This window comes from Neophocaena asiaeorientalis, unplaced genomic scaffold, assembly GCF_003031525.2.
Source record: "Neophocaena asiaeorientalis asiaeorientalis breed wild unplaced genomic scaffold, Neophocaena_asiaeorientalis_V1.1 scaffold78, whole genome shotgun sequence".
Taxonomy (NCBI): Eukaryota; Metazoa; Chordata; class Mammalia; order Artiodactyla; family Phocoenidae; genus Neophocaena; species Neophocaena asiaeorientalis.
In genome coordinates this window covers 12,621,874-12,644,693 of record NW_020175018.1, presented here as the reverse complement: position 1 = coordinate 12,644,693, position 22,820 = coordinate 12,621,874, and the positions used below count along the sequence as shown (strand labels likewise).

The following is a 22,820-nucleotide window of genomic DNA, read 5'->3' as shown; positions in this document are numbered from 1 at the left end:
GAACCCTTCATGACTCCCCATGGCCTTCAGGAGAAAGCCCTGGCATTCAAGGTCCCCCTCCCAGAGCAGGGCCAGAGTCTGCCCCTCCAGGCTTCCCGTCACCACCACACCCCTGCTTGTCCCACGGTGGTCAGGCCACTTCTTGCCTCTATGCCTTTGCTCAGGCTGGTCCCCAGTCCGACATGCCCTCCTCACCCTTCCTTCTCTCCCCACCCCCAACTTGCCCAGACCTCTACGGGCCAGGCCTAAATGCCACCTCCTCCAGGCAGCTCAAGCTTCCTCCTCTGAGCTTCCTTGGGCCTGACCCTAAAGTGCCACATGTGACCAGCACCATGGTAGGCATGTAGTTGGCTCTTACTGTTTGCAAAACAAACAAGGGACAGTTCTGGGATTGTCTCCCAGGCTCAGGGAGCACTGATGGGTGAGCGCTGCCTGAGTGCCAGGCCCAGGGCTCTGCGCAGCAGTGCCCCGACCCATGGAAACCTCACAACAGCCTGGTGAGGAAGCATCATCGTGCCCACTTTACAAACAGGATGACTGAGATCTCACAGCTCAGAGCAAGCACGGCAGGCTCTTGAACGTCGGAAACGCCATTAAAGGGACTTCCTTGGTGGCGCGGTGTTTAAGAATCCTCCTGCCAATGCAGGGGACACGGGTTCAAGCCCTGGTCTGGGAAGATCCCACATGCCGCGGAGCAACTAAGCCCGTGCGCCACAACTACTGAGCCTGAGCTCTAGAGCCCGCGAGCCACAACTACTGAGCCCATGTGCCACAACTACTGAAGCCCACGTGCCTAGAGCCCGTGCTCGGCAACAAGAGAAGCCACCGCAATAAGAAGCCCCCTCACCGCAATAAAGACCCAACACAGCCAAAAAAAAAAAAGCCATTGAAGTGTGTCCCACCCCTCCTCCCGCCACACACACGCTTTCATTTAGGGCTGCCATTTGTCCCTGAAGTATTTTCCAGCCACGGAGGGGACAGACAGAAAGTGGCCCTCTGCCCGTCCCCTGTCCTTTCTGGGCCCTGAGACCTCAGCCCCTGCTGCCAGGCTGTGCCAATTTTGGAGTGTTCCTCCCTTATCCTGGGCCTCAGGTTCCCTGTTTACGAAACAAAGGAACGTCAGCCGGGTGTCACACTTATGTAAGCCACCTTTGGTGCCCGATGAGACCTGTTCAAATTCCAGCTCCACCATCTTCTTGGGACAATAATCTCATCTCCGCAGGCCTCTGTCTTCTCATCTGCAAAATGGGAACAGTGAGTACATGGAGCAGAGCTCCACATGAAGCGCCTTGGCCAGGCCTGGCCCCTGAAATTTCCCCTTGGTGGGCTGTTGCGGTGATTCTTTTCATCTGCCCCCTGGGGGCTGCCAGATGCACCCCACCAGCCAGCCCTGGACAGGGTGGGATGGGAGGTTGGGTGTGTGGGGAGACTGGGTCCTGGAGGCTGGGTCCTCCCACCCCACTGCCTCCCCCACGCCCCAGGGCCCCCCACCCAGCGACAAAGCCCGTGGCACTTCCTCTCCCCGCCTGGCAGGCCGCCTGGCCCGGCCCCTTGTCTAAGGAAGCGCATTTCCTGCCTCCCCGAGCCAGGCTGATGAGCCGGGAGCTCCACACTGCTGACGCTCAGACCCCAGCCTCCAGCCGCATCCACAGGCCGTGACTGCTGCCACCATCCACGGGAGCCCCGCAGCCCCTCCCCGCTCAGCCCTTGGCCAGCGACCCCCGGCCTGGCCCCGCGCCCCCGTGCCCACTTCTCCTGACCCCTTGGCCGCCACCTCAGAAGGCTGGAGCAGGGACGCCGTCGCTCCAGCTGCCTGCTCCCCTTGGGTCCCCACGAGAGCCCACGCCGGCCCCGGCGCCCGCCTGCAGCCCTGCCCCTGGACACCGGCTAAGGCCCAGCGCACAGATCCCCAGGTGGACAGCATGGACCGCGGCATGTTCTCCCAGGCCGTCGCCCTGCTGCTGGCTCTCTGCAGCCTCGGACCCACAAGTAGGTGTCCAGGGACCCGGGGTGGGGAGACTCGGCCCCCAGGGCACAGACCAGGCCCCAAGTGTTCTGGGCCTCCTCCGTGTGTCACGTCCAGTGGAGCTGTCCTGGGACGTTTGGACAGCCCAAGACAGATGCCACGGGGTGACCAACCATCCCGGTTTGGCAGGACGAAGATCTTTCAGCCCTAAAAGTCTCAGGCAAACAGGGATGAGTTATTTACCTTAACTCTGGCTACCCTGGCTTCTGCCCTCCCAGCTACATCCAGTTTCTCCCCAAGAAGCCCAGGTCCCAGAGTGCTGTGCAGCCCCTGGAGACTCTCCTGCCCTCTCTGGGCCTTAAGTTTCCCATCTGAGGAACGTGTGGGATGGGAGGGGGTGTGCGGCCTCACAGTCAGATCGTGGGCTCTGGGTTCAAATCTCATGTCATTATTTCCTCGCAGTGTGATCTCGGCCTCTGAGCTGAGTGGGGATGGTAGGAGAACTCCCCTCGGGGCTGTTGGGAAAGTCGGTGGTGAGGCAATGCTTGTAGAGAGAGGCAGGCTGGTTGTTTCTGTGTTGTTGTTGTTTAAGGATTAGTTTTAAATTCCTCTACCCTCACCTTCCCCGGGATCTGTGAATGGCTCCCAGAACCCTTCGGACACAGTGCTCTCTCTGCTTCTACCCAGTTCTCTACTCCTCAAAAAGAGTACAAGATGCGGGCACAGGCCCGGATGAGGTGTTCTGCGGAGGCTCCTCAGCCTGGGGGCTTCTCCAGGTGGTCTTGGCCTCTGCTGTCTTCTGTAATGAGCAGATGGGGGGCAGTGACTCCCAGCCCCTCATCCCACTCACTGTGGGCCTCGCTGTGCCCTGCCCCTCATCCGCCTAAAGCCCCGGGACAGCCCTGTGGACACCCCTTCACCTCTGGCACATCCAGGACCACCTTAAAGGATCGGGGGGTGGGGGGTGAGCAAGGGAACAGCAGCAGCGGTGGCCACCCCCTCCCCACCCTACCATAACGGCAGCATTTGAAAGTCCCTAACCCTTGATCTCTAAAGCTCTTACCACTGCCTCACTGATAGACAGGAATGAGTCTCAGACATTAAGTGACCCAGCAGGGATTTGCCCCAGGCCTGGGCCTCCCCTGAGCACTTGCTCCTGACCTCGGGTGATACGGCGACCCCTCTTGATACAGCTCCTAGTCACCCTGCAAGACTGCGGCCTTTATTGCCCCATTTTACAGGAGGAGAAGTGGAGGCTGTGACCTGCTAAGTTCACGCAGCTCAGACAGAAGCCCTACCTGAGCTCCACGATAGGCCCCCAGGCCACCCTGCCTTTCTCCCACCTCCCCCCACGTTCTAGCTTGATAACACTCTCTTCCTCTAGGTCATCAGAGAAAGATCCTGGAAGCTCTTTAGGGCCTGGTTTTATAGGATCAAAGGCACTGGAGTGGTGGGTGGGGTAACGTTTGTCAATATCCACGGTGTAAGTGTTCCCACAGGGCTGATTTCAAGCTATCAACTCAGCAGACTCAGCGTTGGGGCGGATGCATAGTAATAAACCTTTATCTACTATTTCCACCACACAGATATTACAGACGTAGATAACCTCAAGAGCACAGATAATACAAAAGGGAATAAAATAATTAGGGAGTAATGAGTTTTGATATTTATTAACTTTTAAGTATATATAATTTATGTAATTGTAAGCTTATAAAATTTAATTTTTAATAATGGCTGTGTTTAAGAGCCAACTGGAAAAACTCCTGAAAATGTATCAACCTGCTCCTGAGGGCAGGTACTAGCACCCAGTGATCATAGGGCTCAAGGGCATCCCAAAGCATCCAGCCCAGCTCATCTTCAGTCTGGGAAACTGAGGCCCATAGAGGGCAGATGGGGACCAGGGCCAGGGTGTGGGAGCCAGACCTCCACGCCAGGGGAGGAGGTGGGAGTGCTAGTGACCCAGGCATCCTCGTTAAAGCTGGAGGGGGTCAAAATGGGATGAAAACATGTCCCAAACGAGTCCAGCCTTCTGGGAACGCAGCTTGGCAGAATCTTTCAAAACCATAACTTGTGTAACAGACTCACCTTCAGAAGTCAACCCCGTGGAGTTACTTGCCCAACTCTGTAAAGATGTGTGGTCCGTAGGTACCTGTAACAAAAACCGCACAACTGGAAACCACCCAGTGTCTGCCAGCCTGGGCCCTATGACGTGGATGACCATGCAGTGGAACCCTACACAGCCGTTACCAAGAAAAAGCTAGCTACGGACCTACATTGCTGTGACATATGTCTAGGACACATTGTCAGGTGTGCAAACATCAATGACTCCACTTCTGTAAGAATAAAATAGTAATAATACACAAGATGCACAAAGAAAATCCCCATGTCACTGTTCTTTAGTACTGGGTTCCTCTAGAGGATTTTCATTTTCTAAGACACACATTTTTGTCTTGTTGGAATTTTTTTTTTAATTGAAGTATAGTTGATTTACATGATTTTAAAGTACAAATATGTAGAGATTTTTAAAAAGCAATTTAACCATATATTCGCTTTAGTTCACTCCTCAAAGGAAACAGATAAGAGGGGGAAAATGACCTCCCCGCTCCTTTACTAGTATGGGTATGGTTAGCATGCTGGTGGATTGCTTACTAGTTTTTGTCTAGCTTTTTAAGGTAATTTTAATGCAGGTGGATCAAATTTGGAAATCTTGTGTACCCTTCTTATGCCCCAGAAGTTTTCTGTGTTGTCATGTGGACTCCATACCCATCCCACTGTGGTTCTAGAATAGTCTCTCCCTCAAACGTGCCATCTCATCGTTTGCTTAATGAATTCTTTATTGTTGAATACTTAGGTGGTTTCCCCTTTGGGGCCAGTTATAAATACCACTTCCATGCACGTTTTTGGTACATGCATCTTTTCCTGTATTTTGGAGTATTTCACTTGGATAGAGTCCCAGAAGTGGAGGTACAGGGGTTCGTGGCCCATGTTGGGTGGTTGGGATCAAAGAGTGTCTCCTAACTGTGGATGAGTGTTCGCTGGAGGATGGGGTAGAGGTGAGACTTGAAGTCCCCCGTACTGCTGGCCACATGTGTGAGGCTCTGGGACTCCCTGGAGAGGGGGGCAGGACATGTCCTGCTAGGGATGCAGGACACAGACCACACATATCCATCTCTTAGAGCCTGCATTGGGCAGCTTCCCATTTGCCCGGAGGAAAGGGAGGTTGAAGCAGGAGCCGTGTGAACCAGGAGACAGTGGGTCCCTGGGGACAGTGGGGGCATGACCATTAAGGTTCTCACTTCAGCCAGACAGATGGTAACAGACCCAGAGGGAGAGAAAGAATTGATGTCTCTCTCATGCACACAGATGGGTCAGTGATGGGCCCTCTGAGGACAGGCCTGGTCTATTTATTTGCTTGAGGACCTGACGAGGGATCTGGGCAAGAGGGAGGGACCTCCTCTTCTGTGTCCCCAGTGCATCAGGCAGCCCTTTGTCTCTATACCCAGGTTACAGACGAAGAAATCAAGTCTCGGGACAAGTGACAGGTCCAGGCTTCTTTTCTCTGCATCTTTGTTGGCCTGGGTGGGTGTGGAAGGCTTGGAGCATTGATTGCCCTGGCTCTGGAGCAACCTCCCCCTTCTAGCTCCAGCTTTGGGGCCTCAGCCCTGGAGGCTGAAAAGGACCCTCATCCAAGGCTGAGCTGACTTCAATACCTGTGACAGGGTGGGGGTGAACGCCAGACACTCCTCTAGGCTTGTTTTGTACACCATCAGATTTAACCTTCCCAACAGCCCGATGAAGCTGTCACCCCTGTTACCCCCATTTTAAAGCTGAGGAGACTGGGGCACTGGCAGGTGAAGGAATTTGCCTGAGTAACACAGCTCAGAAATGAGCAGCTGGGGCTTGGGCCCTGGACTTAACCATACACCGTAGTGCCTTAGGGAAGACGATGAGGCTCTCTCTGTTGCCAACTCCTCTCACCCCACGCATTAGGTTTCTTTCCTACACCTGCAGTGGCCCTCCCACCTAGAGCACAACTGGATGGGTTCTTTTTTTATTTAAGATTTTTTTGATGTGGACCATTTTTTTTTTTTTTGACGTGGACCATTTTTAAAGTCTTTATTGAATTTGTTACAATATTGCTTCCGTTTTATGTTTTGGTTTTTTGGCCTCGAGGCATATGGGATCTTAGCTCCCCGACCAGGGATCAAACCCACACCACCTGCATTGGAAGGCAAAGTCTTAACCGCTGGACCACCAGGGAAGTCCCTGGATGGGTTCTGGTGAGAAGCTTTTCACAACAGGGTTTTAAAGGATGAATAGGAATTGAAGAGAAGTCGTCAAATAAAGGAAGGCTATTAGTCTGGGAAAGGGCATGGCAAGGGCAAGGAACCAGGTGTGTTTGAAGGAAAAGTTCACTTCTCCCCACTGCTGGATGTAAATAACCGTGACGGCGGTTGCCAGTTCCTCACACATCAGGATCCTCCTTGGCCCTGTGCATGTGTCAATTTTCCAATATTCTCACCAATTCGTTGAGGAAGGTATTTTGATGATCACCATCCCCATTCTACAGATAATAGCACTGAGGCATGGAAAGGAAGCTGGCAAGTAGCAGAATCAGGGTCTGAACCTTCAGCATCTCTCAGATCCCTGCACTTTTTAACTCCACTCCAGGTTGTGGAGTATGGCCTTAGCCTGCAGACATCGGGCAGCCGGAGACAGACTAGGGAAAGGAGTGTTGAGGCCTCACTGGTGGCCAGGCCCAGGGGCAGTTGTTGAGCTGGACACAGGGAAATCTCTGAGGCCACGATTGGCCCCTGAAAGGAGCAAAGGGTGGCTGGGTAACTGAAGAAGAGGGAATGCAGAAAAGATCCTTGTCAAAGAGGATTGGCCCTGGTTTCATGAAATAATCACAGCTTCCGTGTCCAGAACACTTACTGGGTACCAGGCTCTGTACATGGGTTACCTCATGCAGCTGATACATAGCCTGCAAAGTGGGTGCTGGGCGCTAAAGCTGGATTGTCTGGGTTCCAATACGGGCCCTGCCACTTAACAGCTGCCTGCCCTCAGGCAAATTCTTGCACCTCCCTAAGCTTCAGTTTCCCCTTGTGTCAAATGGTTATAATAACTGCACCTACCTCGCAGGGCTGCTATGAGCATTAAATGAATGAACCCACAGAAAGCCACAAAACAGTACCTGGCGCCCAGTAAGCGTGATGGAAGCTGTTTTGCAAATGGGGAGACTGAGGCTCAGAGAAATTAGGCTTTTGCTCATGGTGACCAACTTTTTTTTTTTTTTAAATAACTTATTTATTTTTGGCTGCGTTGGGTCTTTGTTGCCGCGTGCGGGCTTTTTCCTAGTTGCGGCGAGCGGGGGCTACTCTTCGTTTCGGTGTGCGGGCTTCTCATTGCGTGGCTTCTCTTTGTTGCAGAGCATGGGCTCTAGGCACGTGGGCTTCAGTAGTTGTGGCTCACAGGCTCTAGAGCGCAGGCTCAGTAGTTGTGGCGCACGGGCTTAGCTGCTCCGCGGCATGTGGTATCTTCCGGGACCAGGGCTCGAACCCGTGTCCCCTGCATTGGCAGGCGGATTCTTCACCACTGTGCCACCAGGGAAGCCCCAAGGTGACCAGCTTTTTTAAGAGGCAGAGATGGGATTTCACTCAGACCATCCAGCTCCAGAGCTGGCTTTGCTTGACCATCATCCTCTCGGCCGTCCAAGGCGCTGGGGGTGGCCATTTGGAAAGGCCCCAAGGTGGCTCTGTGCTTGTGGGTGGGGGAGGATAGGGAGGCAACAGAGGTGGAGAGGTGGCCCCCCAGTTGGTAAGTCTCTCACTCACCCGGTCACCCAGGGCCCCAGCGGCGCCTCCTCCAACCCAGGTCCCAGGAGCCCCAGAGTTTCCCTTGGTGCCAGGGGATTGTTTTCAGCTCTGTCTGGGCCCGCCTCTGGCTCCGGGAGACAGGCCCTGGGCGTCACACTCCCTCCTGTCTCCCCATTCTCGTCTGCGGAGTGGGGGCGGCCAGGACTCGAAAAGGCCCCAAAATAAATGGACCTCTTATCTGATCTCCCAGCCTGGCCTGTTATCTGATCATTACATAATGGCTAGGCCTGTGGCCTCTCCCGCTGGCTGACACGCTGACGGCATGGAGGAGGTGGCCCCAGGCGGCCCCAGCAATCCGGAGGAACTGGGGTTCCTGGAAGTCTGGGGAGGGGGCAGGGTAAGTCCGAAGGGAAGGAGGAAAGCGCTACAGTAATCTGCAAGCCAGACCCCGGGTCTCTGTGGGGAGAGGTAGGTCCGAGCCCGCCCGGTCAGCCGCGTGTGCTGGGAATCTGGCACATCGCCTGTCTCCGGGCCTCGGTCTCCCCATCTGTACAGGAGGACTAAGTAGCAGGCAGGAAGTCTGTCTTCGCTATCAGGGACAGGGAGAGCGTGAGGGGCTTGGTGGGTCCCAAGCGGGGGGTCAGCCCTTGAGTCTACTTGAGCCTGAGACATCAGTGACCTCCCTCACAGAGGCCCCTCACCTGCAGGCCACCCTGTTCCACCACATCACCACCCACCTAGGACAGTCAGTTCTTCTCCCGTGGCTGAAGGCAATCAAACAATTGTGATAAAAAGAACTGCCACACACCCTGTCTCACCTCTGTGCGTTGTGTGGGTTCTATTCTTACTGTCCTTTTACTGGCGAGGAAACCAAAGCCCAAAGTGAACTCGTTCGCCAAAGCAGCATCAGTTAGTAAGTGCTGTGCCTGAGATTCAAACCCAGGTCGGCCTGGCTCCAGGAACCTTGCTTTTAATGAAAACGCAGGCACTCTGGAGTCCCTGGCACATAGGACAGGGCCAGGGTGAGGATTTATAAGCCAAATGTCCTTGTCCCGGACTTATCCTTCCCAAGGTGTTGCCGGTGGGTGGCCGTCTGCCGTCCTTCTCTGACCCCTGGGGGTCCTGAGCCAACCAGGCGGTGGAAGGAGGCCGGGTTAGGCCAAAGACAGCCCAATAGCCCGGGATTCAGAAGAAGCCTCCCTCCCCCCTCCCCTGAGCTGGCGTCGGCTGGACGTGCGGCCAGGCCCTCCGCACCCATCTTTGATCTCCAAGAAAACAGGAAGTAAGCGCGACAAGATGGAGACACAAACTTCCAAACAGTCTCCCCTTCTCTGTCCTCCTTCCCTCCTCCAGAGCCCCCCCTTCCCTGGCACATTCCTCAGGACGAGGTGTAGGGGCCTCATTTCCTCTTCCTCCTCTGCTGGGTCAGGGTGAAATTCCATTCCCTTCCCTCAGGACCTGCGCTTCCGGGCAGCGGGCCCTGCAGCCTACTCCGGCAGCTGCCCTCTGAACCTGGGCTCACTCTGTCCGTCGGGGCCAGGAGACTCTCAACCCTCCTTGGCCCGTTCCTCCCGGCCTCCTTGAGGCATAAGAGGGGAATTTTTGTCTCCTGATCCTTTGGAGTGGACCAGCCCAGAGGCTTGGATGTGTGCACAGGTGGGTCCTGCCACACATTTAGGGTTGCCAGATGTAGCAAATGAAAAATTAGGATGCCCAGTTTAAGTTTTAATTTCGGAGAAACCGTGAAAAATTTTTTAGTATAAGTATATCCCACGCAATGTGTGGGACATACTTATTCTTTAAAAAATATTCATTTTTTAATTTATTCAGATTTAACTGGGTGTCTTGCATTTTATCTGTCAACCCTACACCTACAAGCACTGTGACCTCAGGCAAGAGACTTTGCGTTTCTGAGGTTCAGTTTCTTCATCTGTGGAATGGGTATAATGATATCCACCTTGCAGGGTAGCTCTGAAGATGCAATAAAGCCCTTCACCAGTGCCAAGCACCCAGTAGGCATTTGGAAACTGGGAGCAATTGTCACCACGTTGCTCTTAACTGGCCCACTCTCTGGCTGTGCTTTCCCAACAGGTCTTGCAGAAACAGTCTATTGCGACCTACAGCCTGTGGACCCACAGGTGACATACATCACCAGCCAGGTTTCGGAGGGCTGTGTGGCTCAGAGCCCCAATGCTACCCTGGAAGTCCACATCCTCTTCTTGGAGTTCCTAAAGGTGAGTGCCTGATGGCAGGATCAGGTGGGGACCCAGCAGATGGCCCAGGGCCGATGAGATGAGGGGAACTTTTCCTTGTGGCTGTCCCTGGGACAGTGGGCTGAGTCCTCACCAGGGCCCCTGTCAGGAGTGTGACATCGGCATCTCATCTCACAGGGCCCGTAAGGGGTGGCATTTCTGGGGCAATCTTCTGGATGCCCGCACAAGACCCTGGTGGAAAGGGCTGTGTTTGGCCGGCAGTGGAGTGGAGAAGAGCCAGGCGAGCTGTCATTCATGTACCTCCAGTGATGGGGAGCTCACTGTTTCGCAGTGACACGGCTCTGCTCTAGGCAGCTTTGACCTTGAGACAGTGCTTCCCTCAGTTGAGCGCAAATCTACCTCCCTGGAATGTCACTCATTGAAGATCTTGTGACCCAGCCAGGCAGCCCCCCAGAGACTGGAAGCCGGTGATGTCACCTCAGAGCCCATTCTCCCCCCACCAAGAAGGTCCACCATGAGTTTGTCTAAGCCCCTCTTGATAATAATAACACGTTTATTGAGCACTTACTATGTGCTAGGTACTGTGTTAGGCCTGCTAAGTACCAGGAACAGAGTTAAGCACCTTTCGTGTATTAAACCTCCTGAGGGCCCATCTGTCAGGGTCTGTTTCTCCACTTTTCGGAGGAGAGAACTGTGGCAGGCTGAGAGAGGTGAAGCAACATGCCCGAGGCCAGAGTTCACTAGATCCCCAAGACTCCAAGCTAGGCCGTCACCTGGGTCTCCAGTGGATCTCAGTGTTCAGCCGGCGCCTGGCCTGCCCGGGGTTGGCAGCCACACCTGACCAACGCGGCCTCAGGTCCTGATAGCGATTTAGTGGTGTCAGCTCGGGGTGAACTTGTGGCCCCCAAAACTGTTAGGTTGCCCTGCATTTGTGCAGTGATAAGACAGTGCCAAGACCACCAATATCGGGGGGCCTGCTCCCCACCACCCTGCCTGCCACCAGGACTGTGGGTCTCGATAATCCCCAAGCCGAAGATAGCGCCAAACACACGTTGTGTGGTTTCCATAGCCATTGTAATTTTTTTCAAGTTTGTTAATGATATGGAAAATGAGATTGCCCTCCGTAAGTTCATTACGTGTGTTCGGATGTTCAGGTCTCTGTGCCTCGCCTGGGTGACCCCGGGACCCCCCCGGCCCCAATCACTCAACAGTGAGCCCCTGTCAGAGAAGGCTCCTGGCCAAGCACCCAGGTCTATTGGAGACAGATGTGTAGACAGACAGCCAGCACCCAGATGACTGGTGCTTTCTCGGGGGGCGCAGGGCAGGGGTAGGCCAGCTGCTATGGGATTAGGCCGGGCTTCGTGGAGGAAGCAGGAACAGTAACAAAGGCCAGAGTTCACGGAAGGAAGGAGGCCGTGGGGAAGAGCAGAGGATAGAGTGAACGTACAGGCGGGAAAGTGGGACTCAGCTGAGGCCGGCATGTGATTCACTTAATCGGAGCTTACAGCTCACCTCGGGGCAGGGCTGGGGAGACGGACAAGGCCCCGTTGCCATAGGAAGGGGTTCGGTCTTTACCCTGTGGGCAGTGACAGTCGTTGGAGGGTTTTTAGGGGCATGACAGGGTGCTGCTGTAATATGTCATCCTAGAGCTCACGACAACAGAATCTCCCTGTCGCACTCTGCCTCTTCCAGAGAACTCAGTCCATGGAGTGTCCGGCTTTTAACTCAAGGAGTCAGGCTGCAGGCTCCAGGACAGCTGGGCCTGTTTGTTTGAGGGGGTGATGGAGAGAGCCAGGGTTCGGGAGATGGGGGCTGCAGTCCTGGAGCACTTCGTATCGTGCCTGGCATGCAGCAGGGACTCCTCCCCACGCTCCAATAGACACACACTTCTTGGGCTAAGGGACTCACCGAAGAATCATGGAGTAGCAGAAGCTGGCCCAGGGCCTGGAGTATACCAATGGCTCTTTGTTGAATGTATGAATGAATGAATGCACTGCCATGTGACCTTGAGGCCAGTGTTAAGAGCATGGGCTCTGGAGCCAGACAGTCTTCGAATCGAACCTTACCCCCCACCACTTACAGGGGCTCGATCTTGGGCCACCTCTCCAAGCCTTGGTTTTCCCTGGGAAACATGGAGGTGATAATCGTACCTAGCTCACAGGGGGCTGTGAGAATCCAGTGGGGTAGCACAGGCGAAATACTGAGCTCGGGCCTGCCCAGAGCCACTCTCGATGTTCAGTAGCTCTGCCTGTTGTCGTCATAACGTCTCCTCTGTGGGCTCCGTGTCTCCCCTGTCAATACCCTCATTCGGCTGAGCACTCTACAGTGTGCAGCGCATCTTCACGTCAGTCAACTAATTTGATCCTCATAGGTTGTTGCTACGAGGCGGCTGAAACAGGGATGTGAATCCATCTGCAAAGGGGGAAGCTGAGATCTAGCCTGACGGAGCTGGGTGCTCCTGGCTTCTTGCCCCAAGGGTCGAGCCCATGATCCCACCAGATCTACTACCGTGACAGCGAAAGACCCGTGGCTTCCCTGGGAGACATCTTCCTCCCCAGGCGGCCCCCAAGAAGGGGGTCTACAGCTCAACAGCCCCCCTCAACCAGTCCTCGCCAGGTGCCTGCTCTGTGCCCAGCCTATGTTGGGCATTGATGGCACAGAGAGAAAGCAGATCTGGCCCTTGCCCTTGAGCCACTCACAGGGGAGGCAGAGGTGGGCACTGGCATCCCTGGCACCAAGTGATGGACTCGGCAGCTGGAGAAGGGGATGCAGGGGCCTGCTGGCCCCGGGAGGATGATCACTGAGTGTGGAGGGAAGGAGGCATTAGGGAAACGACTCCCAGTGTCTAGCCAGACCGAGAGGGGAGTCAAGGGCATTCCAGGCAGAAGGCACTGTGTGAGCAAAGGCCTAGAGGCAAGAAACACGAGCGGGCAGCGGTGGCGTGGGTGGCGACCGTCTCAGCAACAGGCCCAATCCCTCCCAACCTATGGCTGCTGCCTTCAAACCCTGGCACAGAGAAACAGCTTTCCCCTGCATCCCCGCGTGGCCTCTGAAGCCTTAGATTTCCTGTGGGTGGGCGGCAGATGAGTTGTGGCAGCCGAGAGCCTCGGGGAAGAGAGGTTCGGAGGGGTGTGTGTGTGTGTTGGGAGGGTTTGCAGACAGACGAGGGGGCCGCTGGGCAGGGGCTCTATCTTGCTGGGTCCCCGAAGGGCAAGCTGGAGCCTGGATTCCGGGAGGGGGCCCAGGGTCACATCCTGACCTGCGGAGACAGGAAACCGGCCTGGTGTCTCAGCAGTTCCCGTCAGGCCGACTACACTGATCTGCTGTCCTCCTAACAAACCCCAGACAGCCAGAGCTGAAGCAGCCGCTGATTCACCCCACTTCTGGGCAAACTCAGGGAACTGACGCTGCCTTGCCCACCCCCAAGCACACGACTCACGGGGCTCTGGCACTGACTCTTTCCTGGGGAGAGGGGCAGACAAGGCTGCTCGGGCAGAGGGAGGGCAGGGGGCCCACGGGTTCCCCCAGACCATCCTGGGAGGCTGTGAAGGGCTGTGGAAGGCAGTGCCGCCCTCAGACCTGGGCAAGGGGTCCTTGCCTGGCACCCACAATTTGCAGCCCGTCTCTGGCCCTTGTCCAGTTGCATCTCCCCTGCCCTGGGTGGGGAATCTGCCGAAGGGACCTGCGTCCCTACCCTGGGAACCCAGGACTCCAGAATTCCCTGCCCAAATGCGCTGGGCCTCCTCCCAGGGTTGGATGGGGCTCTTTCTTGTCCTTTCCTCTAGAAGGGGCACTGCACGGCTGGGGTCAGCTCCCTTAGACCTGAAGGCTGGGTGAGGTGACTAAGGGTGGACACTGATGGTGCAGAGAGAAAGCAGACCTGGCCCCTGCCCTGGAGCCACTCCTGGGGGAGGCAGAGGTGGGCGTCAGCAGCCCTGGTACTGAGTGATGGACTCAGCAATGGGGGGCACAGGGGGCTGGGAGGAGTGAGCATGGCAGAGCTTGGGCATCCAGGCTGGTTTTCCACACGTGTCCATGCGAAGAGAAGCAAGGTGGGCTGGGGCCAGGGGCTGTCATATATGTTCTTGTGCCAGGCCTTGCAGATATTAGGGGCAAGCTTGGTGGAGGGGCATGGGCTGGGGGTCAGACAGACTGGACAGGGATTGCATCTGCTCTCTCAGTGCTGTATCCCCAGTGTTCAGCTCAGGGTCAGTCCAGGTACTGGATGGATGGATGGATGGATGGATGGACGGATGGGTCGGTGGGTGAATAACGGAAGGAAGGGGAAATATACGTGGGTATTAGCATTTGCCTATTGTCCATCCCCAAGAGGTTAGTGGTGTCACTGACAGTTTGCGGGTGTTACTCTTGTTCTCTGCCAAGCTCCTTGATGACAGGCTTGTGCCTTCTTTCCTGTCCCCCTTTGACAGCATAGAAGCCCCAGGCTGGGCCCAGTGCTGGTCTCTCAGACAAATGAACTGGGGATGTGGGGAGAACACGGGCTGACCAGGGACCCTCAGCTGGGGAGAGGAGCATGCGTCTCCTGGGTGTTCTGGAAGCCCACCCTGTAGCCACCTGGCTGGAGACCATGACCCCCAGATGCCAGTGGGAGCCCCAGGAGGCCAGATGGAACGTCACTGAGCCCAGCTCCTCCCTGCACAGAGGGGGAGACTGAGGCCCAGAGAGGGGAAGCTGCAGGGTGGCGTGGCTGAAGTAGGTCCCAATTCCAGCTAACTGCTGCCCAGCTCTAACGCCAGCCTCCTCAGCCCCCAAACCATGGCACTCCTCTGGATGAGCGGGCAGGGAGAGAACCGGCGGTAGTGAAAGCCAATCTAGCAATACTACCATGGGCACTGGACAACCCGCTTTGCAGGCAGACTCTCACTGACTCCTCACAAGTCTATGAAGTGGGTATATTGTTCAGCCCATTTTCCAGATCAGGAAGCCGAGGCCCAGAGAGAGGAAGTAACTGCCCAGGGTCACAAGCGAATGACTGAGCCCGGGTTTGAATTCAGGTCAGTCTGGCTTTGCCCCCCTTCACCCATTACCCTGCCTGCATGTGCCGTCTGAGTCTGCTGGGGTGGACAGAGGACGGCTGGCTCCAATCTGGCCGGCTCCAGTCAGGCCCTCGGAGTGGGGGGGCTGCAGGCAGCCCCGAGGCTCCACTCCTAGAAGAATTGCTGGAAGCGACTTTCTATAAGTGGCTACTAGCACTCAGGACCTCCTCACCGAAATCTCCCCTTCCCGCCACTGACTGCTGGGCCAACAATGGCATCTGTGGGACACGGGCACAAAAATAGAAACACGGTCTCCCGCCCACTGGCTCAGGGAGGGGGCCGGGGCGGGCCCAGGCCGGCCCAGGTTGCAGAGTTGGGGGAGAGGGCTTGGCTGGCCTGCCCGCCTCGCTGGGCTCCCAGGATGACATTGGGAAGACTGGGAGCTTGGGGTGGGGGGCAAGGCAGGCCCCTTTCTTAGCCTTTGGGCTCCAGGCCGGGAGGGAAGAGGGAAGTCAGCGTGTGAGCGACCACACTGATGAGTCAGGGCCATGGGATGGAAATGTTTGCTGTGGAAACCCTGACTGGGTTTTTCTGGTAACCAGCTGGCCTTCGGCTTGGCCCAGGGGCTCAGAGACCCCAGAGAGCCCAGCCAGCCGAGTTTCCACATGACTCGCTTGCTGTGTGGCCCTGGCCCCTTCCTGCCCCTCTTTGGGCCTCAGCCCCCACCCCTTTCCCAGCCCCCAACTCTACAGGGAGGGACTTGGTGACAACTGAATTGGGGGATTGGTATGTGAGCCCTGGGAGCACAGCCAGATGTCATGACAAACGTCACCAAGCTCCAGTCTCCTAACCCCCTCACCCTCAGCATGACCCGACCCTGACCTCTACTTCTCTTTTTTAACTTCCTTTGTCCCGAGCCCCACCTGGTTTTGGTTCCCAACCCTGTCTTACTCCCATTTCACAGATGGGGAAACTGAGGCACAGAGAAACTGGGACAGTTACAGAGCGGCAGCAGGAACGGATGTTCACAGGGCTCTTTCCTCCCAGCTCAGGGGCTGCGCTCCCAGTCGCTCTGTCACCTGCAACGCTCTCGGCCTGCGGGTGCCCACCCAAGGGCAGAGGAGGGATCTCCCCATCTGCAGCAGCCATGGCACCTCCAAACCATGGGGCCCATCTATTCACCATGTATGGGCCTCAAGGTCTACTCCTCTGTGGGAGGACAGACAGATGGGGCTGGACAGTGATGAACAGTGGGGCAGTCTGGGGAGCGGCAGGATTGAGAGGAAAGACACGGTCCAGGTGAGCTACCCAGGGGTCCAGGCACCCACTCTGGCACCAGGCTGATGTGCACTGGGCACCTGACTTCATCACTCACCTTGGCACATGACCTCCCTGTCCCCGATGGCTGCATCTGTGAAATGGGAGAGTACCTGACCCTGCTTCGTGAGAGCATATGCGCAACTTTCACAGCACAGGACCGGGCACAGATTAGGTTGAACCACGTGAAATTACTGATATTTGATTGTTGTTTCTTTAAGAGCTTTGTCGTGAAAACATTTGCCTGTTTAAAGTGTACAGTTGAGTGGTTTTTATCAAATACACAGAGTTGTGCAATCATATTCGATTGTTCAAGCTAATAATACATAGGCAACTAAGGTAAGGAAGCTGGGGTGGGTGCATTCTTGATGGTTCAGACAGGTCAGCAGTGCCCGGGCCTTTCCTGACACCGCCAAGGTGGGTCTTCCTTCACTCCGGTTAATTTCGAGTACTGATCACAATCCTGGAACAAAATGTCGGTTCTGACCTTTGGATTGGTGTTTCATATTTTACCAGAATATGATATTAAATCCAATATTTAATTCTTCAAGTGTTTAGAATGCATAATATTTTTAAAAATTGATGAAACAAGGTATTTCAAAATCCAAAAGTTATAAACCCATTAGAAAACATAAATTAATCAAAAATGTGAACTTATACAAACATAAATTTGAGACACATCATTCTACTATAGATTAGTATAAAAGTGATTATTCAAAAAATAGGCAACATAAATAGCTCACTAAAATGAAACAAAATATTTATGAAACATTGAAAATGAAACATTATTTGCTTTTCTGTTGTTGTTTCAAAGAGCAAACTTACGAAGAGTGATTATGGTGTCATTTTTAGGTAACGGAAATATTTCTGGCAGATTTTTCCAGCAGCTGAAACACTCCCTGGCTCTGTGACATCAGTTGGGGAAATGGCCCGGAGATAATTAGAAGTTAAATCTAAAAACTTTCCACTGATGTCTTCATCTTGAAATATCTGTCTCCTTTTTGATAAGTTTGAGGAGATTTGGGGAGGGTCAGCTTTTTGTCTCTTTGGAGAGACTGCCAGCTTTTGAGAGCCTCTGGAGTTTGTGTTTCAGTCAAGTGTTTCCATCTGTCTTTGTCCTCGTGAGGACGGGGCTTCTGAGGCCTATACCTGTCTCAGTTTCAGGAGTCACCTGTTTATACTCCATTGGTTCAGAGAGTCTTTGAGCAGAGCAGGGGTTCTTCTTTCGATAGAAGCTTTGCCTTGTGGATTGCTGTGTTCTTTTTCTTCTTGAGAATAAGGAGGTATAGAAAAACGTGATGGGACAGGATAGCGGTTGAGAGTAGAGGCCTGCCCAGGTCCAGATCTTAGCTCCATACTTACTTGCTGTGTGATCATGGGCAAATGACTTCACCTCTTTGTGCCCCACTTCCTCCTCTGTGAGTGAGAATAACAATGGTACCTACCTCTTCGGGTTGTCGTGGGGATTAAGTGAGTCAATGTGTAAAGCACTTAGAATAGTCCAAGCACTTAGTAAGCACTATATAAGTGTGAGGTATTAATTATTGTTGTAGCCGTTGTTATGAAAGCATTCTAAATGCGTACACCATGATCAATTAAAATTTTTAATGCAGTCGGTACCTCTCAAGACACAAATGATTTCAACTTACATTTCTTATAAAATATCAAAATAATGGTATTACTCAACAAAATATGAGTATTTAGTACTTTAAAATAGTAAAGCAAACAGGAATACTGCAAACTGGGGAGGGTTTGATGCCTCAACGCTGTTGCATAGGGACAGAGAAAGGGCACAGGGTACTCTCTAAGTCACACAGGCGTTTGCAGGCCTGGTACACAGCAGGAGCTCTGTGGAAATAATAAACCTCAACTGACTACTGGATAAAGTTCAGGTTCATTGCATTTACTTATTTATTTTCATGGAAAGGCATTTTATTTTATTTTATTTTTTTTGCGGTACGCGGGCCTCTCACTGTTGTGGCCTCTCCCGTTGCGGAGCACAGGCTCTGGACACACAGGCTCAGCGGCCATGGCTCACGGGCCCAGCCGCTCCATGGCATGTGGGATCTTCCTGGACTGGGGCACGAACCCGTGTCCCCTGCATCAGCAGGCGGACTCTCAACCACTGCGCCACCAGGGAAGCCCAAGGCATTTTATTTTAAATATAGCCGTGTGTACATGTCAATCCCAAACTCCCAATCTATCCCTCCCCGCTACCCTTAAAGAAACATCTCCTTGGATTTGCTGGGACTCATCTCCTTCATTCGTTCAGCAAATATTTTTTCTGGGTACCTCCTGAGGGCCAGGCACTGTGCTGGGCTCTGGGAGACAGGAGTGGACAAGCTGGGCAGGGAGAATGGAGTGGAAGCTTACAGTAAACGAGTCGTCACTACTGATCTGGTGGCACAGCCTGTGCAATCTGACTGGTCTCTGTATGTGTCTCTCCCCTGCCCCCGTTCCAGGAGGTGTCAGTGCTGGAGCTGACTCTGCAGACATCCAAGCACAATGGCACCCTGCCCCGAGAGGTGCTTCTGGTCCTCAGCACTAACAAGACCATCTTCCTGAAGTTGCAGGCTCCGGGAATCCCACTCCACCTGGCCTACGTGAGTGTGTTACCTCCAGCCCCAGCCTCAGGCACGGGCCTGCTGTCCACCTCTGTGGGCCAGGGTCCCCTACTTCTCATTTTCATTCTGACATTATTCACCAGGGCCCTGCCTGGTGAATCCCATGGGGCCCTGACAGGGAGAACGCAAAGGGCAACAGAACCTGGGATAAAGAGCCCAAACCTGGAGGTGGGAATCAGGTTGATGTGCAACCCTGGCCAACTCCAATCCCCTCTCATAGCCTCAGTTTTCCCCTATGTGCAGTGGGAGAACTGAGGATAGTCCCATAAAATAACCTTGTCACTGTCTTTGAGAAAGTTACAAGACATAAATTTGAAAATATTTAAGTGCAGACGAAAAAGGTCAGGAAGAAACCTAACAATGATGGACTTCCCTGGCCGTCCAGTGGTTAAGACTCCACGCTTCCAATGCAGGGGGCACGGGTTTGATCCCTGGTCAGGGAACTAAGATTCTGCATGCTGCACGGAGTGGCCCCAAAACCAAAACCAAAACCAAACAAAAGAAACCTAACAATGCGTTATCGGTAGTTATGGGGAATTCCCTGGTGAAAAACCAAACAAAACAGTACTTATGGCTGGGGAGTGGGATTCGGAGAGATATCTGTTTTGTTCTTTAAACTTTGTTGAATTTGCAAGATTTGCTATAATTAGCATGGCCTAAGTTGGAGAAAAATTATTTTTAAAAAATTCAGATAGTAAGTGTCAGACACATCCACCAGAGAGAGGAGGTCCGCTGTCCGGGACCCACAGAAAGGAAGTTCAGGGCTGGAGGAGGTGGGGCGGACCACGGCACTGCCCCCTCCACATGGAAGGCCCTGGGAGGTGATCCCCAGATGCGAGCAGCTGTTGTTTACAGCCAGAGAAAGCAGAAGGGAGGGAGCCAGAGCCCGGGGGAGAGCAAAGATAACAAATGCGAGAGAGACACAGGAAGCAAAATGGCAACGGAAAGAGGGCGGGCCTGTTGTGAGAGGAATAGACAGACTCTCAGGGAGACCACAGAGTTCCAGCAGCGGGAGAGAGGAGCTGGGGACCTGAAGAGAGGCCCAGATCCAGGGCTGCCTGGGAGACGGGCCCAGACACGGAGAGAAGTTGAGGGGGTGCGGGACTGGCGGCAGGGGCAGCACAGAGGCAGACGGGGCTGGCCAGCCCGGACGGCCCTGGGAGGGAAGTTGCAAGCCTATCGAAAGCCGACCAGGAGGGCAGAGCCGACCGACCCCACGCGGCACATCCCTCGGATCCCAGTGCGGGAAACCGAGATCCTGCCACGGCTCCTCCTTCCTCTCGACTCTCCCCTTTCCCATTCCCATTCCCGGACGCCCTGGCGGCCCAACCCCGGGATCTGGGCCCGGCGGCGGGGTTCCGGGTGACGCAGGGCCCGTGAAAAGCGCCCGCTCGCCGGGCCGGAAGGTCGCAGCAGCCGCCGGCTCCGACCTCCGCCAAGCCTTCCTTCCCCCCTCCCTCCCCCCACCCACGCTAAGAATACACGGCCGGGGGGCCGGGCCGGGGGCACCTCCGGAGCCGCGCGCGGCCTCGGCCCGCAATTTCCGGAGCCGGGCCCCCGCAGCCGGAGCCGGGATGCTGCTGGAGGGACAGAGAGCCTCACGGGGGCGCAGGCCTCTGTGCCAGACCCAACGCCAGGAGACTGAGAAACGCCTTGCCCTTTAATCCCTATTACAGCCCCATTTTACAGAGCTGACCCTGAGGGTCAGATGGGTAAAAGTCTCCCCACCCCCAGACTCTCCAGCTCTAACCCACTGCCCCAGCCCTTCCATGCGGGCGGGCGCTGAGTTCCTCACCCAGGTGCTCATCACTTGGCCCCCCTGTTACAGTCCTGCTCCATTCCAGGTGGGCCATTCTATGGTGTCTTGCCTACTGCCACTGTCCGGCAGTCCCCCTTAGTATCTAGCCTGAAGCCCTTATGCGGCTCCTGCTTCAGCGCAGTGCCTCTGGCTTTGGAGATGGATGGAAAAGGAACTCTCTTGAGTCTGTGGCCCCAACAGCTTCCTCTGAACCCTTTGACTTCACCAGAGTACCTACACCAGGAAGTCTTTCCTATTTCCTTCCCCAGCCCAGCAGAGTCTCTCCTGAGGCGTGGGCAGTGGAGGCAGTGAGGTGCTGGAGCCACCCAGATTCTCATCCCTGTCCATCCAGGGGACGTGTCCTGCTCCTTTGTTTCTTATTAAATAATATGCTCTGTCTTCTGTGTTTCAAATGACTTGAGGCGTGACTAGTTTCTGGATGGTAAGATCCCTCAGAGCAGGGACCACCCCTGTTTGTCCTTCATTCATTCATGAATTCATCCATTTCTTCTCTCTTGCCTTCTCCCTTCCCATGTGCAGAGAGCACCTGCCATGTGCCAGGCATTAGGGAGAAGCTGCCATGTCAGGATCCCAGTGCTGGGCCCAAGGCCCAGCACGAAGTTAGACAAATATTACTCAGTGCCTACTACGTGTCAAGTCCCCTGCAGGGGTGGGCGAGGCAGGCGTGTTCCCTCACAGACCTTAGAGTGTGGGGGAAACAGACAGTAACCACAGATGTCGTTAAGTGTGGGCTGAATGAGGATGCCTACGGAGGGGCGCGAGGGTGATGTTTGGACAGGTAGAGGCACGTGGTTGTGTGTCCATCCAGCTCCCCAGGTGTAGAAAGGAGATGGGCAGATCCGGCTCTGGGGGAGCCCTGGTCAGGGGACTGTGAGCTAACTTCAGGTCCACCAGCCTCCGCACCCTCAGGCCTGGCCTCCTCTGCTCAGCCAAACCGCTGCCTCCTCAGATTATCTCCTGACCTCCTGCATGGGACAGAGGGGACTCAGGCCCAGGAACAGCACCCTGAGCCTTCACATATCTCCCCAGAACCCCAACCTGGTCATCTTCCAAGAGCCCGCAAAGGTCAACACCACACAGCTGCCACCCTTCACTACCAAGGGTGAGCTCCTCAACTGGGCGGATACAAAGGGCCCCGTCACCTCTGCTGCTGAGCTGAACAATCCCCAAAGCATCCTCCTCCGTCTGGACCAAGGTCAGCTTCCCCAACAGCCTCTCTGGGTTCGGGACTCTGCTCTGGAGGAATGTGAATTCCCGTGGCTCATTCCTCGGATGGGGACACTGAGGCACTGAGAGGGGATGTGATTTGCCCCAGGTCACACAGAGCAAGTCAGTGCGCTCTTAGGACAGCGATTACCCCTGCACCAAATGTTAGGTTGAACCATGTGAAATTGCTGTGCTCTGTCAGTTTCCTGAACTACAAAAACAGCACTTTCTTCTTATTTGGTGTGCACCTACTAGGCACCAAGCCCTATGCTAGGCATCTGGGGACTCTGTGGGGACAGACCCAGACCCTGCCCTCCTGGAGCTGGCACTGTGGTGGGGAGATGATAATAAATATGTACACAAACAAATTCTATAATTTCAGGTCATGGTAAATTCTATAAGAAAGATAAGAGGGGGATGACGTGCTGGTGGTTGCAGGGCTGCATCCCTAGCATTATGCCAGGAGTTCATACCTTAAATTAACCCTATCTTGACAGATGAGGAAACAGAGGCCAGGGACTTCCCCTGGGTCCCTCTGCTGTAAGTGGTGGAGGGGTGATTTGAACCCCGGTTCTCCCATGCCCCTCACTCTTTGCTCCTCCATCCTGCCTCCCCCACCGTTTCTGTGGCTGAGGGTGGGCCTCCGTATTAGATGCCAGGCTGCTCGAGGAGGAGACATAAGTGCGCTTGTCTCCGCAGCCCCGAGGTCACCGTCTTCCTGCAGTCTGGAACCCCACAAGGACATGGGCCACACACTCGAATGGAGCCCTAACGCCCAGGCCTCCGTCCGGGGCTGCCGCTTGGAAGGTGTGGCTGGCCACAAGGAGGCGCACATCCTGAGGGTCCAGCCAGGCCCAGAGGC

The 22,820-nt window shown here is 54.7% G+C and overlaps 1 protein-coding gene across 1 annotated transcript in view; it reads left to right on the top strand.

Annotated features, from left to right (window-relative positions):
- The first annotated feature begins 1,580 nt into the window (after nt 1-1,580).
- ENG (endoglin) overlaps nt 1,581-22,820 on the top strand; it is a 30,315-nt gene continuing 9,075 nt past the window's right edge. Inside the window, exons 1-5 of the mRNA XM_024762646.1 lie at nt 1,581-1,989; nt 9,874-10,016; nt 18,772-18,912; nt 21,782-21,947; nt 22,658-22,820. Coding sequence (XP_024618414.1) covers nt 1,923-1,989; nt 9,874-10,016; nt 18,772-18,912; nt 21,782-21,947; nt 22,658-22,820 — 680 coding nt within the window. The 5' untranslated portion in view covers nt 1,581-1,922. The remainder of the gene's footprint in view (nt 1,990-9,873; nt 10,017-18,771; nt 18,913-21,781; nt 21,948-22,657) is intronic.